The 16,795-nt window shown below is 48.0% G+C and overlaps 1 protein-coding gene across 1 annotated transcript in view; it reads left to right on the top strand.

Moving 5' to 3' along the window:
- Positions 1-16,795, top strand: part of LOC144168599 (chitinase-3-like protein 1) — a 60,526-nt gene that overhangs the window by 25,316 nt on the left and 18,415 nt on the right. Inside the window, exon 3 of the mRNA XM_077697549.1 lies at positions 7,021-7,324. Coding sequence (XP_077553675.1) covers positions 7,021-7,324 — 304 coding nt within the window. The remainder of the gene's footprint in view (positions 1-7,020; positions 7,325-16,795) is intronic.

The following is a 16,795-nucleotide window of genomic DNA, read 5'->3' as shown; positions in this document are numbered from 1 at the left end:
CACAGGCACCGGCAGGATTCGAGCCTGTGTCTGGTAGACCAGACAGAGTCAGTGGCAGTCGTCTTACCCATTGGACTCGACCGAGAGTCAATACCCGAGAGTCAAACGGCTTACTACCTCGCGTGTAACGGTGCGGAGTACCTTAGGAACTCCCAATGTCCGTCCGCGTCCATCTGTGCGCACACCACCATCAAGCGAGAATCAAGCGAAATAGCCGTGAGTTGCAGTTTCATTTAGGGAATAATCAAAATGCAACTCCCGATTCAAATCGAATGAGGGTCGGGCGCAAATCAGGGGCGGTATTCAGGTATTTTGTCCCTTTTGTGTCCCTTTCAAAAGTGCCCATTTTGAGCGAGCCCTGATTGGCTAAAAGCGAACACCCGGGTGTGACGCCATGCAAGCACGGCGGAGCTATCAGCCGTGGCTACTCGGAGCAGACGATTTGGAGCAGACGATTTTTCGTCGCGGTTAGCTCGCGGAACAATAAACACATAAAAGATACTTTGATACCGTTTCAGTTCTTCAAAATGCGTTTGCAAGAACAGTTACGCTATTTGAATCAAGGCTGTGTCTAGCGTTCCGTCCAGACGGAACGGCAACTGTTACTAAAGTTCCGTCCAGAGGAAACACAACTCGCGTTGAGAGCAGTCGTTCTTGATTTTAAAGACGATAGTCTTTCTTGGGCTACTTAAACGCAGAAATTTTGGTCTGTCTGTATGTCTGTATGTCTGTATGTCTGTCCGTCTGTCTGTCTGTGACCCGATTCAGCCACCCGGCCAAAGCAAAACAATGCCTGCGCAATAGTCTTATATAGTCAAAGCTAAATCTACCCGTCTATGTCCGGTGGAATGTTCATACTTGTCAACATTGTTGAAGAAGAACAAGACATTACGCAAATATGAGACAACAAATCAATAAAGAAGTGATATTTGCAGTGTTCCTTTATAAAAAAATCAAACATGCTTGAATTTGCGAAATTAAATACTTCATCAACTGCAGAAAAAGAATTCACTCCGCCGTCGCCTGCTGTCGCCCGCGCCACTATAGCTTCTGGGGCCATTTTAAGAAATCAACCGGCAACAGTTACGCAAGGTTCCACTAGGTAGGTTCCACGTTCTGCTTGCAACGCACGTGGAGTAGGGAAACGCGGTTCTATAAACGATGAAGTAGGGCGCCTCGATTAACGCGCGTCTTCGCCGTACGGCAGCGTTCGCATCGAGTCACCCGGTTTGGAGCAGTGGAACGCGGGATATTTAAAATGATTTAAGCAAACCTTTGGCGTCTTTACCTTGGGAGGAGCGCGATGCAAGAGGAACAACATGAGAGGTGAGCGGGAAAGCGAAGGGAGGCATTTACTTCGCAAAAGCCGATAAAGACTATCGTCTTTTGACGGCATTTGCAACGAAAGGAGCAGATACGCGGCCAATTTTTTACCTAACCGGCCAAGCCGCTACCGCTCACTGACTAGCTAGAATCACTGATAATTATTAATCATTATTAATAAGTACAGATGATACAGATCCGGACGCATCTCAAAGCCGCCACCCGACGCCCGCTTCACAATAATTAAGCGAGAGCAGTCGGTCTTGATTTTTACCCAACCGGCCAAACCGCTTCCGCTCACTGAGTAGCCAGAGTCACTGTTAATTATTAATCACTGGTAATAATTACAGGAGATCGGGCGTAACTGGCGATGGCTACGTCGGCCTTGGCTCCAGTAAGCGGGAGCAGTTCGGCCGCTTGAGTAAAAAACCAGACCGACTGCTCTCATCGCGTGAATTGCAAAACGCTAACCACGGCAGCAAAAAAAAAAAGTTCCAAGAATCGAACCAGGGACTACAGCGTCCGTAGACAGCGGCGGAGCCGCTACACCAAATCCCAGTACGAGAAATGGCGGCTAATCGGCTGGTTTTGATTTGGCGTTCAGTCTTGACGGAACCAGATTTGTGATGACGTTGCCTTGCTAAGTAACTCGGGGGACGAATTGCAAAGCATGCTTTCCGCACTGGGCGAACAGAGTAGAACCGTGGGCCTGAAAATTAATATGCAGAAATCTAAAGTAATGATCAATAACCTCGGGACAGCACAGCAATTTGAGATAGGTGGCGAGGCAGTGGAAGTGGTAAGCGAATATATCTAATTAGGCCAAGTTGTGACCCCAGATCCCAACCATGAGGCAGATATAATTAGAAGGATCAGAATGGGGTGGGGTGCATATGGCAGACATTCTCAGATAATGAATAGCAGCCTACCATTGTCGCTGAAGAAGAAAGTGTATGACAGCTGCATCTTACCGGTACTCACCTACGGGGCAGAAACTTGGAGGCTCACTAAGAGGGTTCAACTTAAATTGAGAACGACTCAGCGGGCAATGGAACGGAAGAGGATAGGTGTAACATTAAGGGACAAGAAGAGAGCGGAGTGGGTCAGGGAGCAAACTGGTGTTAAAGACATATTAGTAGAAATTAAGAAGAAGAAATGGACGTGGGCAGGGCATGTAATGCGAAGGCAAGATAACCGCTGGTCATTAAGGGTAACAGAGTGGATCCCTAGAGAAGGCAAGCGTTGCAGGGGGCGGCAGAAAGTTAGATGGGCAGATGAGATCAAGAAGTTTGCGGGGATAAATTGGTCACAGTTGGCACAGGACCGAGGTAATTGGAGAATAATGGGAGAGGCCTTTGCCCTGCAGTGGACGTAGATAGGCTTGTGATGATGATGATGATGATGATGATGATGATGATGATGATGATGATGATGATGATGATGGACGGAACTAACTTTTTAGCGTTCCATCTGGACGGAACGCTAGACACTTCCTTGAATCAAAGGACCACTGCTTAACTGAAAGTACATCACGGTGAAAGGGACGCAAAAGGGACGTTTTCAAAAGGGACAGTTACGAGAATACCGCCCCTGATGTCACTCGGGGCGCAAGTTTGATGTCATTTCGAGTCCCCGTACTCCGTATCCTCGCCAGCATCCACGGAGTGGAGATGCTTCTATTTTTTGCGCTTGCTTTTATCTCACCCCCGGCGGAACACTACTGCGTAGTTTTGATCGCGTGTCTTCCGCGGCCACTTTTTTCGCTTACTATCGTAAAAATCAACCCAACGAGCGTTCATAACTAAATGAACGCAGGGGCTGCCGGTTATTTAGAGAGATTTTTCTTCAAATGTACCTGTAGTATTCTTTGCGCTAAATAATGGGAGTCTTATGGCAGGTGCCAACGGTTCAGGAGTTATGAGGAATTACGACAATACAAACGACTTGTTTTTCGAGGCTACTGTGCTACGCCGTTACGGTAACGCCGTGGAGCTCTGTTTGGGTCCGTTACTGCGCTACTTCGCCTGTTTGCGGCAGTGGCTAGACATCGTGACAACGAACGAGCTACGACGACAAGGCGGGGCCCTAAAATGCTCTGGACTTAAAATTCAATGTCATTGGGCACTATAAATGTGGATGAGGAGCGAAGCTGTAAAGTCATGTTCACTCACCAACGAAGGTCACAGTAGCTTTGTTGTCGCTCATCGGCATACTCCCAACTGCACACTCAATCTTGGACAATGTCAAAACAATGGGCGTACGCTACGCGGTGCCCGTACGGCCGGGTCGGTGTAACCTACCCCAACAAAATATCTCAAACGTGAAACGCATAAACAACTCCCTACTAACTCCACACACATTCGCAGTGAAATCCCCCCGAATTAGTGTCGTTGCACTAACCCACGGTCGAGGACAGTCCGGGGACAGCAGGAAAACAGTACTAGGACCCTTAGCACTTCTTGGGAGTTCTGAATGCGCAATAGTTATTACCCAATTGAACACCTCCCCCCCCCCCCCTTCTCCCTGCTTTGCTTCCGCCTCGCGTTCTCAAAGCGGTTCGTCATCTTGCCGCTTCACACGATTTGCTTCGCGATCCCCTTCCGCCTTATGCCTTCCAATAAATTGCAGAAGGGTGTACTGATGGTCTCGTTGGTACATTGTAATTTACAGAAAACATCCCGGACGACGGGAATTAGCAGGAAACACACAACACAGGGGCTGTAAACGAAACACACACACATTGCCTGTGGTGTGTGTTTCTTGCTTAGTCCCGTCGCCTGCGCTGTTTTCTTGAAAGCCTTTCAAGATAGATTGATCTGCTTCCTACGCGGTGCGCCACTGCATGTTCCTTTTGGCTACTGCGGAGTTGAAGCATGTGTTATGGAACGCTTCGCGCTATAAAGACACGAAGAGCCTTGGGAGTATTATTTGTAGGATGGCGAAAGATGTACTTAAGTATAACACAACTTCGCAGCAACAGTAGTTTCACCAGTTAAAGTTCAGGTTGTCTTGCCTGCGCGCTAAAAAGGTAGCAAGGCTGTGGTGCAAAAAGAAACCAGAAAAGCAAGGAGCACTAAAGTATTTGGCAAATCCCCCAAAATTCAGGGAAGCCTGCACTCACGCGCAAGATGGCGAACGTGTTGTAGGTGAGCACTGCCGCACACAGAGTTAAGTTTCAGTATCATTGTTTATTTGCATAATTCTGGTGTTAGTGGTCATCGTGATGTGCATGTTAGTAGTGTTCTTCGCGGCGAGTGAAGAATGCAAAGTCATCCTCAGCATTGTAGACATCCACAAGCTCTTCATCATCGACTCGAGGCAAAGGTGGCGGGATCTGCAAGTCGTGTCGGGAAGGATTGGAGCACCGGTAGCCATGTCTCAAACTGTTCATAATGGCTTCTAAAGAATGCGGCGGCCGCGGTGACCTTTCCTAAGCAGGGTGTCGTTTCGTCGTTTGCATTAGCGCTGGCGATCGGCATTTTCTCTCTCCTCGGGGTTTCCTCCAGTATATATATATATATATATATATATTTGCGAAATCCACTGCGCGAGCCGGGGACTCGGCGTTTTGCTCCCGAGCAATCGGCATTGCCTTTCTCCTCAAAGTTTTTGCCAGTTGTTTTTATTATTTTTATTTTTTTTGCTAACGCCAATTCACGTGCCAGGGCATTCGGGGGTCGCCGCGGGGCACGCGCTCACCAGCGTTTGCATTTTCGTGATATTTTTTTCTGTACCGGCTTCTACAACAGCCCCTCTGTTAAATCCAGTACATTGATACTCCTGAAAAAAGCCGTTTATATGATTCGTATGTCATGAGGAAAGAATTGCGGGGTATGCCGAACAGTCTGTGAATAGAAGATAACTGGAGAATCCGAATGGTGCTCGCCATGATTCAAATGGCCTCATGCCATAAAAGCTCTACTACACAAAGTCGTAGCTACTGGGCCCATTCTTAAAGGGGCTATGCAGACAAAACACAACTTTGCTTTATTCGAAAGATTGCCTCGTTGTAATCATACTGACACCATTTTGGACGCACACTTAGCTCAAATAAGCTATATAATTAGGAGAAAAATAATTGCCATGCGACCGACTAATTCATGTCCGGCAACACAACCTATGATGCCATATTTCCAGCTGTGCGATAGGCTGATGCCGGCAAAAGAAGCAAACGCAAATTAGGCGGAGCTTATTATGTTGCCAAGTGAGCTATTTGCGCTTAAATGTAATGCATATTCATTGTACAGCAGCAAAAATGGTTCGGTAAACAATGAAAGTTGCGAAAATACACGTAAGCATAGAAGTACCGATGCGCACTGCTGTGGCTACTGGGCGCACTATGCTTGTTTAGCTGCACAGCACTCCGCCGCTTTGGAGTTGTCTTACACGACACGGGCCGTTTGTCGTAAGCGACGTTGTATTACGTCACTCTGTTAGTCGAGCGTAACCCATGTTTCACGAAACGATTACTTTCTACATTAAAAAAAGCAAGCCAGGTGCGAATACGGTCAAAAACAAAGGAACGGCGCACAACGCGGTTCGTGGATGAGTATGGTACCGCCATCTCGGAGGACTGCCGGCAAGCAATGCCGCCGAGCCTAATGACGCAATGGAAGTTAGTTTGAATGCGCGCACTTATGACGTCATGGCAGACGTCGCGCAAGCACACGAATTAGCGGGGAAATGAAGGTTTTAACCTAAATTGATTAATTTCTCAGTGAAGACGGCATCATGTCCTGTCGGACAAGCGCTGGGACACTGTAAAACACGAACTCCTTCGAATAAACAAACTTGGATTTTGTCTGCTTAGAACCTTTAAAGAGCATGATAATACAACTGCGACGCATTTGAAAAGAAAGGTAGAATTGTGCGCCAGCCGATGCCGATACACTGTGAGAAAGCAAGCCTCATTTTGGCTAGTTTGCACATAAAGCTGGTCCTAATAGGTCTCATTTCTTCTCTTCAATGTGGGTGGATCATATTCGGCGTCAATAACTGCTTATAAAACGTTGTTCCGTACACATCTGTGGGTAGGTAACGCTGTGCCAGGTTGCAGAGTACGCACGCGGGCTTCTTGGGATCGAACGTCCTAGCGCTTGCACAATCATTTGTTGACTGAGTTATTCCAGTTGACGGCTAACTTAAGTAATTGAGATAAATAGCCGTATCATGAAACCCATAGATTTTACATATCTGCGGGTATGTGCTACTGTGTGGGTATGTAACATTGTGTTAAGCTCCTGAGTACGCGCGTGGGCTTCATAGTTCGCCCACAGAGTTCTCTTGTTTTACCCGCAGTATTTTCGTGCTAAATGAGCATAAATAAACGACCATACAAAAGCACATGCTGGTTACTTTGCAATATCGTACACTCTAAGAAGTCCCCGTAGGGCGTCATCACCACAATGCTCAAATATGAGCATTCGAAGTGACCTGGTGTGCAAATTCGACGAATTGCGTGGCCGAGCATTCAATTTGAATGAAGAATGGAATCTGCGCAGGGACGTTGCGCAATGCAAAATGCCATTCACGCTTTGCGTGCTGTCCCTGCGCACATGCACTTTTTTAGTCAAATCATACATCTGGGTTTCCTGATGTTTCATGATATAGGGGTTTCCTGAAATTTCCTAATTTTCAAGCGGATATAGCCACGCCGTCGTTCCGTGAATATTAGAGATGTTATATTTTATGTTGCAGGGAATCTAAATAGGACCAATGTGCGGCGTGTGTGCTATTTTACGTTACCTTATACCTTGAAGCTCGACAAAAATACCGCGTACCTGTGCACCCACCTGATTGCCGGATTCGTGAAGACTCTTGAGAATGGCACGCTGACGATGGTGCGACCTACAGACCCCGAGCAGTACGGAGCTCTGCTTAACCTCAGGAGTTGCAACCCAGGTCTCAAGGTAATGGTAACCACAGGAATCAACAACCACAACAATAGGACCGGCTCAACAATGTTCAGCAGGCTGGTCAACACCACGGAAGGCCGTCGCAAGTACGCTTTTTATGTCATTCGTTTTTTATACAGGTATAAACTTGGGGCATAATAGAAGGTGGGCGGAGAATCGGTATCTTTCCCCTACTGGCTTGTGGTCGCTAAGTTCGCACGCGAACTTAGGAACTGGCGATGCCATGTGCAAGACAAAGAATGATAAATAACCTGCAAGGAACTGCAGTTCTATAATACATCATCATAACCGCAATCTTCATCATTATAACAACGTCATCAGCCTGTTTGTGTCAACTGCCGGACAAAACATTCCTCGTTTTTTCTCCAGCCGTTCCAGTCTTTTGATTCACTAGTGCTCACTTTGCCTGAGCGTTTTTTTTATTTCATGTCCTCTGTCGAGTTATAGTGCTCTTCTACTTCTCGACCCGTCCGTCGGTAGCTGCTTTGTCACCTTTGTGATCCACGGGTTGTCAGTTACCCTCATCACATAAACATCCCATATTTCTCGTCATTTGATATATAGGATGCTGGCTGGACCGACCTAAAGTTTTCTTCAAGCCGTTAAAGGGGTCCTGAAATACCTTCCGCCGATGCATGGATGTACATGTACCCAAATAAAGCAATGTATTTGCAATCTCCTCCCGCAAGAATTTTGTTAAAGCGATGAGTATTAGCTGAGAAATCGTAAATCAAAAACCGCGCATTATCGTCGCTCCGCGTTTCCTCCTCCTTTCGACTTACTCTCCGCTGTTGACGGCACGCGAGCCTTCCTCCCATGAGGCTGCGCTCCGCATCGGTGACGTACTTCCGCTATTGCCTGGCTCAGACTGTCGTCTGCTACGGGCAAGCTTTGTTGACACCATGAATTCCGCACTCCGCTAAAGGCTGGAAAAGCGAACGAAAAATCCGGCCGCATGTATGCGGCGGCCTGGCCTTGCCCTTTCGCGGTGTACGTTGCTGGCGGCACATGACTTTTTATCGGCGGCGAACTCGCAGCCGCACGGGGAGGGTCGTGCGCTCGGTCCCTTTCATGCATCGCGCACTGTTTATCCAAAAAGCGCCGTATCAGATATGGCCCCGCTGGTGCCGGGTCTTATTTTGCGGTGGTGGTAATTCCTGCCGGCGGCATGTGAAAAAGACATTTTAAACCGATACCACAGCCGATACAGAACCCTTGCACAAAACGCTTCAATCATGTGACCAGTTAAGCTTGGGGCGACGCGTGGTGGAGAGCGGCAACGTTGGCAAAACATGCTCCGGCGCGGCTCTGAGCCTTCTAGTGCTGGAGCGAGCGCCATTTCTTTGGCAATGTCGAACATCGGTTGCCTTGGCAACAAGGCACAAACCTCCCCAGAAGTCAGTTACGGTTGCGTGATCCCGGTTCAGCTCGGGGCCCCACCTCGCGACATGTGGGCACTGCAGGCGTACCACTCACTCCCATTGGGAAGTGCGAGAAGCGTTTGATATTACAGGAGGCGATGGTGTGTGTGTTGTGGACGCCTTTGTTTCGCGATGAACTGCGACGTTGTGCTTCTGCGGGTGTATAGTGCTTCCCATGGTCTGGATTATCTTTCTCGAGCGACGTACAACTCAACCTCGCATGGGGTATGTGCAGTGTGCGTGGCTAAAAGCCATCTCGGCCTGCGCGCCAGAGTTAAGTGACTTGCTGTTCGTCCCCGCAAACCGCGCGCGAGGTGAGTGCCGAATTTACGACGGGCAGGAGGAGGCAACCTATCGTCTGTCAATCGCGGTTCAGACTTGCAACGCATGTTGTGACGTTGTGTTCGTTCGAAACGCATCTCTGGATTGTTTTGAAGTGGAATAAAATGTATCCGTCAAACCCGGGCATTCGGCTCAGGGCGTTCTCTGGGATTGCACGAAAGAAGTGCCACGGGGCTCCAACGCTTTCTTTACGGAACGTACTCAGGTAAGAGAATATCCATGTCGTGTTATGGCCGTGTTGCATTCAATAGGAACGGTTAAGCGTTTGTTTACACTTGTTTCGTTTGTCGTAAAATGTCCAAGCACTTCGACACTCCGCTGGCAGATCAGCCGGCGGGCCGACGCTGAGCAGACGATTCATCTCTTTGCCGGAAGTGCGTGAAAAAGCCGCCCAATAGCAGGATGTCTAGCTCATGACGAACATCTGGGAATCGATGATGTGGACATGTGAAGATGGCGGCGTCCAAAAACACGAAGGAAAGGGTGAGAAAAAAGCGACAAACTTTGCAACAAAAGTGTGAGCTTTCCGCTGCGCGTAAAATAGTAATACTTGGCACAGAGGACGTTGACGACCCAATCTAACGGTTTCGCTAGTTCATTTAGTGTGCTCAAAATGCCTTTCAGGGCCCCTTTAAGTAAGGTATCAAGTATTTGGAACTGAAGTAATCTCGAGCGGAACGCGCCGGTTGTATACCTTTAATTTTAGTGACAGAGGGGCCTAGTAGCCGTGATTCCAACGTGCTTGTCGAACGTCCCTAGCCCATGTTACCGCGCCGCCGGATTCTCTACTCTTGCTCAAGGTCTGCACATACGACTTGTCCACTAGTGCTGTATTCACCGACCCGTTCAACAATATCATTACCTGCATTAAAGGTGCGGTGCACTGAGTGCCTGTTTAACATTACTATCGGTTTCTTATTATCCATTTTTAATCCTATTACGAAGCTTTCACAGTGCACTTTCATAAGCATTTGTCCAGTTGTTCTCCTGCTTCACGGATGAAGATAACGTTGCTAGCAAATGACGAGCGGCTCAAGTATTCTTCATTTACTCGTGTGCATGACTTTTTCCATTCAAGTTCCCCGAATAGCCTTACCACAGAGTCTTTGCACAATTTTGGAGAGGTAGCATTTTAGCGCCTTCCTCCCTTTCTGTTACAGAAATTTTCCCTCTTCTTGTGAAGGATTATCCTGACTGTGCATTTCTTGTACATGGCATTCAAGAAACGTGCATGCATCTGTTCTCTAGTCCTTCAACTATTTTAGCATTACAGCTCGCTCCGTATACACTGTCAAAGGCTTACTCCAAATCTTTAAATGCAATGCAAATGCATTCATTATACTTCTCACATTTCTCTGTTTCCTCATAACAAAGATGAATGAGATCCATTGTTAAATAGTCTTGCTTAACTACAGCCTTTTTACTCGCTTGACAGATCCCTAGGTCATCGCTTAACCATTCAATGATTACTTTTGTAAGAATACCTGGTACCAAGCAAGAGTAAACAGATACGTCTGTTATTCTTAGTCTCTTTGACGCCTGCCTGCTTGTGTATCAGAATTATTAAAGTGTAGCTTTACAGTCCTCACTGACGCTGGTGTATGCCAGTACGTCCTGCAGGAAAGCCAACTTTCTCTGAATTTGAAGTAGACGTACATGGAAAAACAACAAACGAAGCAGTACGTCCTGCAGCAAAGCCAACTTTCTCTGAATTTGAAGTGCGCGCATGGGAAAACAACTAACGAAGCAGTACAGGGAGATATGGACTGGGTGTCGTTTGAAGTTCGAGAAGCGCAGAGAAAAATATATTTTGAGAAGAGGTTGAGAGCAATGGATCAAGGTAGGTGGGAAGCCAAGGTTTTTAGTTACCTATACTTGAAAAGCGTGGACACGCAGTGGTTAAGGAAGACTAGAAGGCTAACGATGAATACGGAAAGAACAATGGAGAACCCAAAATAGCCAAGTTAACCAAAATAGAGACAGGGCAGATAGAAACGAATAAATGGCGAAAAAAGGAAGCTAAAACGTCGTTAGAGATGTACAAGGCTGAGAAATTGGGCATCAGAAAGGAAAGTTTCTGCGATAATTCCCAGGGCAGTGCTTTGCTTTCTGAGCTAGAGAAGGTTCCTTGCGAACTAAGAGCTTTGTGGGGAAGTATTCACAAAATGAGGGGTGTAATGGACCTGGAGGTCCTCCAGCTGCCAAGTCGTCGTGAAAGAGCGGAAAGTACACGTCAGGTTAGGATGAGGTCTTTAATCGAACTCGCTGCGGGTGCAGCGCGAGCGCGTGCCACCACTCTGTCCGTGACGATGAGACTGATGATGATGAAGCGTCGTATTATACAGAGCAGAAGAGGGAGAAGTTCCAACACTCTTCCGCGCTACAGTTGAATGGTCTTTGCAGAACGGGTGTATTCCTTGCTTGACTGAATATGACTTGACCGAAAACTTCGGCCAACAAAGCATCATCGAATTCGTGTCTTTTTTACTAGTTGTCGGCGCACGGTATGCAGAACCTCTTGCGAACTCCAGTCAGGATATTTCGTACTCCCACAAGGAGGGCCTGTGCGTAGACGTGCTGGATCACGGGAGATATGTTCAGTTCTTTCTTGGTTCCTTTTTTTAGGTTCACTCCAGTCGTTGCGTCACACCTTCTCACAAGCCTGGCACCTTTTTCTAGTTTTTTCGGTGAACTGTGGATCCGCATCGGCGCAATAGCAAGGCTATCCCCAACGTCAAATCTTGTTTGCCACGGGAAAACAACCTCTTGTCGCTCGTTCATCACTTCGATGGCCTTTGTAACTCGGGTCATAACCAGTTTGGTGGTGTCCGAGCTTGCTTCGTCCTTGCTTTGATGCCTATGCCTTCAACTTGCGACGAACGGTTCAGAACTTTCAACACCTCGTTGGCTTCCACGCATGCACGGAGCACGGTAACGTTCGCACAGTGCGTGAAATTTTCCCCTACTGCCAGCGGGCACTGTAGACTCCAGCCTAGCAACGTTTCCACTGCTTCGAGCATCGTGGTCAGTGGTTTTACATTGCCGGTTACTAGCTGCCAGTAGTGGTCCGCACCAATCAGGATCGATATTTTTATTTCACCGAATCGCTGTGCTCTGAGTTCCCTTGTGTCCTAGCGCATTTCTCTCACCGTCGTTATGACTTGGTAGTCCGGTACGGGATTTCGAGTGCGTTAGTCTGTACCGTCCTCTCTGCCTTTTCGGCAGCGATAACACGTACTTTTAGTATCATTTTTAACTCCAAAGACACCAACAGTCAAGGTCTCCTCTTCTAAAAACTAGCATCCTAGTTTCTTAGACGCCTCTGCAGTGATGAAACTGCGTTGGCTTCCGACATCGAAATTAATTCGACGGTGTCTCGGGGATGCGGAGCCTGCGACTGTCGCGGTCAAAGTTTGAAGCACTACCGTAGGGCCAGTTTTTCGGTAAAGCAGGCTGACGGGTGTCGAGGTCACAGTGTTGCAGATCTGGGCGTTTGCACATATATATATAGTTGTTGCGTGATTTCGTGCACACTTGTCGCACTGCAGTCGACCTCAGCATTCCTTCACCAAATGACCTTGTTTGAGACATCTAAAACATCGGCCTTGGCGAACCGCTGCTTCTTGCATGTAGGGCTCCACTCTTTGCAGTCGCAGGCCTCGGAACGATGTTTCGTCGTCTGGCAGAACAAGCACTGTTGAGGGCTGCTCACTGAGCTCTGCTGAGATGACACGGTGTGTGCACTCCGAGGTCGCTGTTGTCTAGGTGGCTCTTGTACATCACCGACAGAGGTCTTGCTGTATAGTGCTCCAAGGCTTCTCGACACTGTACTTGTTGGTCGATGAAATCTAGAAGCTGTTGGAGCTCATGTTCGGCTTGTGTCGTTTGGTGCTGTCGATCGCCTGCAGCTTGAGTAGAGCTAGATGTCGTTGCTGAAGGCGTCTATTTGGCGAAGCGTTCGCCAAGCTTTAACACCAAGGCAGGCGGCAACATCCTGAACAGGATCTCCCGTAGCCTTAGGCAGTAATTAGCGGGACTAGTACCTAGTGCCTTCAAAGTTCGCACGTGTACTTGGACCTCGGCTGTCGAAGGTGATGTACGTTCCAAGACGGAGAAACCAGTTTGAAGTCCAGAAGGCGTCTGAGGTTTTCTTGAACGATGAGCCTTTCGTCACCGAAGCGCTTCTTTAGGATGTCGATGGCGTCTTTGTAACACTCCTCGCTGGCCTAAAGTCAAGAGATGGACGATGCGGCAGCTCCGGTTGAAAGGGTGTTCAGCAAGTTAAACGTGTCCGCCGTGCTAAGGTCATCGTTGTTATGCACGGACGACGCGAACTGCATCCAAAAGCGTTGCCAGTTCTTCCGGTTTCCGTCGAACTTTATGAGGTCAAGTTCAGGCAACTTAGCCCTGCTGGTGGTCGGAGTCTGGTAACTGGGCTGTCGTGTAGGTCTGGATGCGAGTGCGTCTTGCAACCTGAAGCCCAGAGCTGCTGCCGTATTCACAACCTTTTCTCCATATTTTCCCGCGTCCGACGTCTCGCTCTCGAGCAGGGTCTCTCTCTGGCGTCTCGTCAAATATGAGGTCGCCAAGTTTCTTTATCTGTTGGTGGAGCGCTTCGACTCGTTCAAGCAGGACGCTCACCTCGGTCGCCGAAAGTCCTGGTTACCCTCGCAGTGCCCCTTTCACTTCGAATATTATGCCATCCAGTTGTGAGCGGAGGCTCTAGCGGCGTCGGAGTAGCCGTTCCATGGCGCTCAGCTGGCGGTCGGGGATTCTGGGGCCAAGGTCGCCGATGTCGCGTCGGTTAACAGGCTTGCGCGGTTCCGTGCGTCGATGAGATGGCCTTGTCCTGAGATCCCGGGTTTCCGGCACCATGTAATGGACCTCGAGGTCCTCCGGCTGCCAAGCCGCCGTGAAAGAGCGGAAAGTACACGTCAGGTTAGGATGAGGGTTTTAATCGAACTCGCTGCGGGTGCAGCGTGAGCGCGTGCCACCACTCGGTCCGTGATGATGAGAGTGATGATGATGAAGCGTAGTCTGCTACAGAGAAGAAGAGGAAGAAGTTCCAACAATGGGGTATGCATGGTATGCGGAAAAGAGACAAAAACTATGCGGCACATAGTGTTAGAATGCGAGGGTATCCATCCAAATATACATAAGTAAAATATCCCGCTTCCAGAAGACCTAGGATTGAGGGGAGCACATAGTAAGTTAACGTCAAGGCTGTCGAGGCGACGAAAAGAAGAATAAAATGCTGGTGGACGAAAAGCAGATGAGGGAATATTGCCTAGGACAGTTACCACCTGTAACACGAAAAAAAAAGCATTTTGTGCATAGTAAGTTATTTGCGCCTGTTCTAAGCAGCGCTAGTATTAAACGAAGAGTATAAAACATGGGTATATTATCCTTTTGGTAAGATGACACGTCATCAACCCCCTGCAAAGGGGAAACCAATAGCAATCATTATCATCATCATCATCGGCGGGGAATGATCGAGTGTGAAGTAAAAGAAAAAAACGCTTCCCGCGGGCCCAATCGAACCTGGGTCCCTCGTCTTATGAAGCCGGCGTCTATCCGATTGCTCCATTTCGACTTGGGCGAAGTGGTTTATAACACTCAAACGACAACCAAAGAATCCGTCACTAGACGAATGTCGTTGCTGTGCGTGCCGTAAGCCTGTTAGCCACAATGTGTTAGGCCTGACTCCCATCATGAGGTTTAGGACGGTAGGCCTACACTCACGTCCTAAGGTTTAAAACCTCAAACCGACAACCACTAAAAAAATCGCTCACTGAACGCCATGCAGCAGGTACCAATTCAGATCTTACAGCCCAAACCCAAATGTTAGGCCTACGGACTGCACACCCGAGAGTTGCTGCTAGTATTCTAGGAAAGATTTGCGTTCCTCCAGAGTAGTGCACATACTCTCAGTGTGGGATTGGTCAACCAAAGAATCCATCACGACAAGGCTTCGCGTTCAACCATCGTTGTCGTTAGCCGGAGGGTTGCAGGATTTTATTGTCATTTTCCCAGACTAGAGGTACCTTTCAACTTATGAAGCAATATGAGAATGACTTTGCGCGCTTTTCGAGCACACCGTTTCCTCCATTCTTTAGTAGGTTAACTCTTATACAGTCATGTCTCGTTAACATGGACCCCGTTAACATGGACACCCCGCAATATGGACGAAATTTTTGGCGACAGGTCTCTCGCCATGCATTTGGGCCCCGTTAATATGGAGCTAGCAGAACGGACTATGGACGGCTATTTTGGGGACTAAACGGGTAAATAAAGGTATTTTTGTCTCGTTATTACGGACTCAGGGCGTGGAAAGGGGCATGGGACGTGGCGACGCCTGAAGCAATTGTGAAATGCTGGCGGCACGCAGGTAGTATTTTCGACAGCTCTGTTATGTAAGAGGACGATCCGATAGATGACCTTCCAATCGTTGCGCTTGGTGAAGCTCTTTGAAAGCTGGGTGCAAAAATTCCGGATGAAGAAGCATTGGCCTTCCTGAAAATGAAGGAAGAGACCAAAGCCTGAGAGCCTGTGAAAGACGAGCAGATCGTGGAGTTTGTCTCCGGATCCGCTGAACAATCCCATCAACACGAAGAAAGCTCAGCGCCGACAGAATCAGCCCCAAAAGAAGACAGACCAATCGGCAGTCGGTGTGTAGCTCGCCGTGACTTTGAGACAGCTATCGCATATTTTGAACCGGAGGGAGGCACATAACGATCACAGTAGCTTACATGGTACGCTTTCTAGACAATACAGTAGCATTGAAGTTTGAAGGCATCAGGGCAAACCCACAACTCAGTGTTTTTGTGTTTTTTTTTTGGAAAGGGGGGCTGAATAAACCGTGTTTTTTTCCTGGAATGATTATTCCTTAATTTTTGTGTTTATGTACTTGATTCGTTAATATGGACGACTTTTCTGGGGAACGGAGGTGTCCATAATAAAGCGGTATGACTATACCATCGTCTCCTGCAGTCTCTTCTTTCTTCCCCCACCATAAACGCTTTTCCTACTTTGTTTTTTTGTTACAACTGGGACTTCGGCAACGAGGATATTTCTGATAATACTCCCCCCTTGCGTGACGTTGGCAACCTACAACCTGGAATAAAATGTTTCCGCCAGCGTTATTATCTCATATATTTTGTGTGTTATGTTACCACTTTTATCATTAAGAGCGAGCGCCCATGCTGGTTTCTAAACATTTCTTATATGCTATTGTATCAACCAACGAGCCTAAATATTGCTTGATTTATTAGGGGTGAAGCACCCTAGGGGCTTGTACTGTCGGCGTGTTCTCTCGTCTTAGGTAGTTACGGAACTAAAACACCCGGACACTCGTTTTCCAACTCCTCCTGCTAGAATGTTTCACCTCCACCGGCAAAGACGCGCGCTGAAATAAAACACCGAGACACTCCTTTTCCAACGCCTCGCGATACTACTTAGCATACTTCTTAGCATTCTGCGGCGTATAACACGAAGATAACCTACGACCAGTCTGTCTCTCGTTTAATTGCTGAAATCCGGTTCAACACAAAAGAGAGCGCCACCGCCTCAGCAAGCGCGTGATTGCTCCTCCCTTTAGCGCTTCTCGGGCGCCCAATCAGCGCACGCCGGGTGGCAAGACAGACTTACAATCTTCGAATACACTTATACACTGCATGCTTCGCTCCTCCGCAGGTCTCATGGTAGTTGAGATGGCCCGGGATTTTCTCGCTTCGTCGTCATCGTCATCATCATCATCATCATCATCGTGTTCCCTCCCGTTGTGTAAACTGGGGG

This window comes from Haemaphysalis longicornis, unplaced genomic scaffold, assembly GCF_048455015.1.
Source record: "Haemaphysalis longicornis isolate Haplotype H1 unplaced genomic scaffold, Haemaphysalis longicornis Haplotype H1 scaffold_2, whole genome shotgun sequence".
Lineage (NCBI taxonomy): Eukaryota > Metazoa > Arthropoda > Arachnida > Ixodida > Ixodidae > Haemaphysalis > Haemaphysalis longicornis.
Note: the sequence above shows the minus strand (reverse complement) of the source record. Positions and strands in the feature narration are given on the sequence as shown.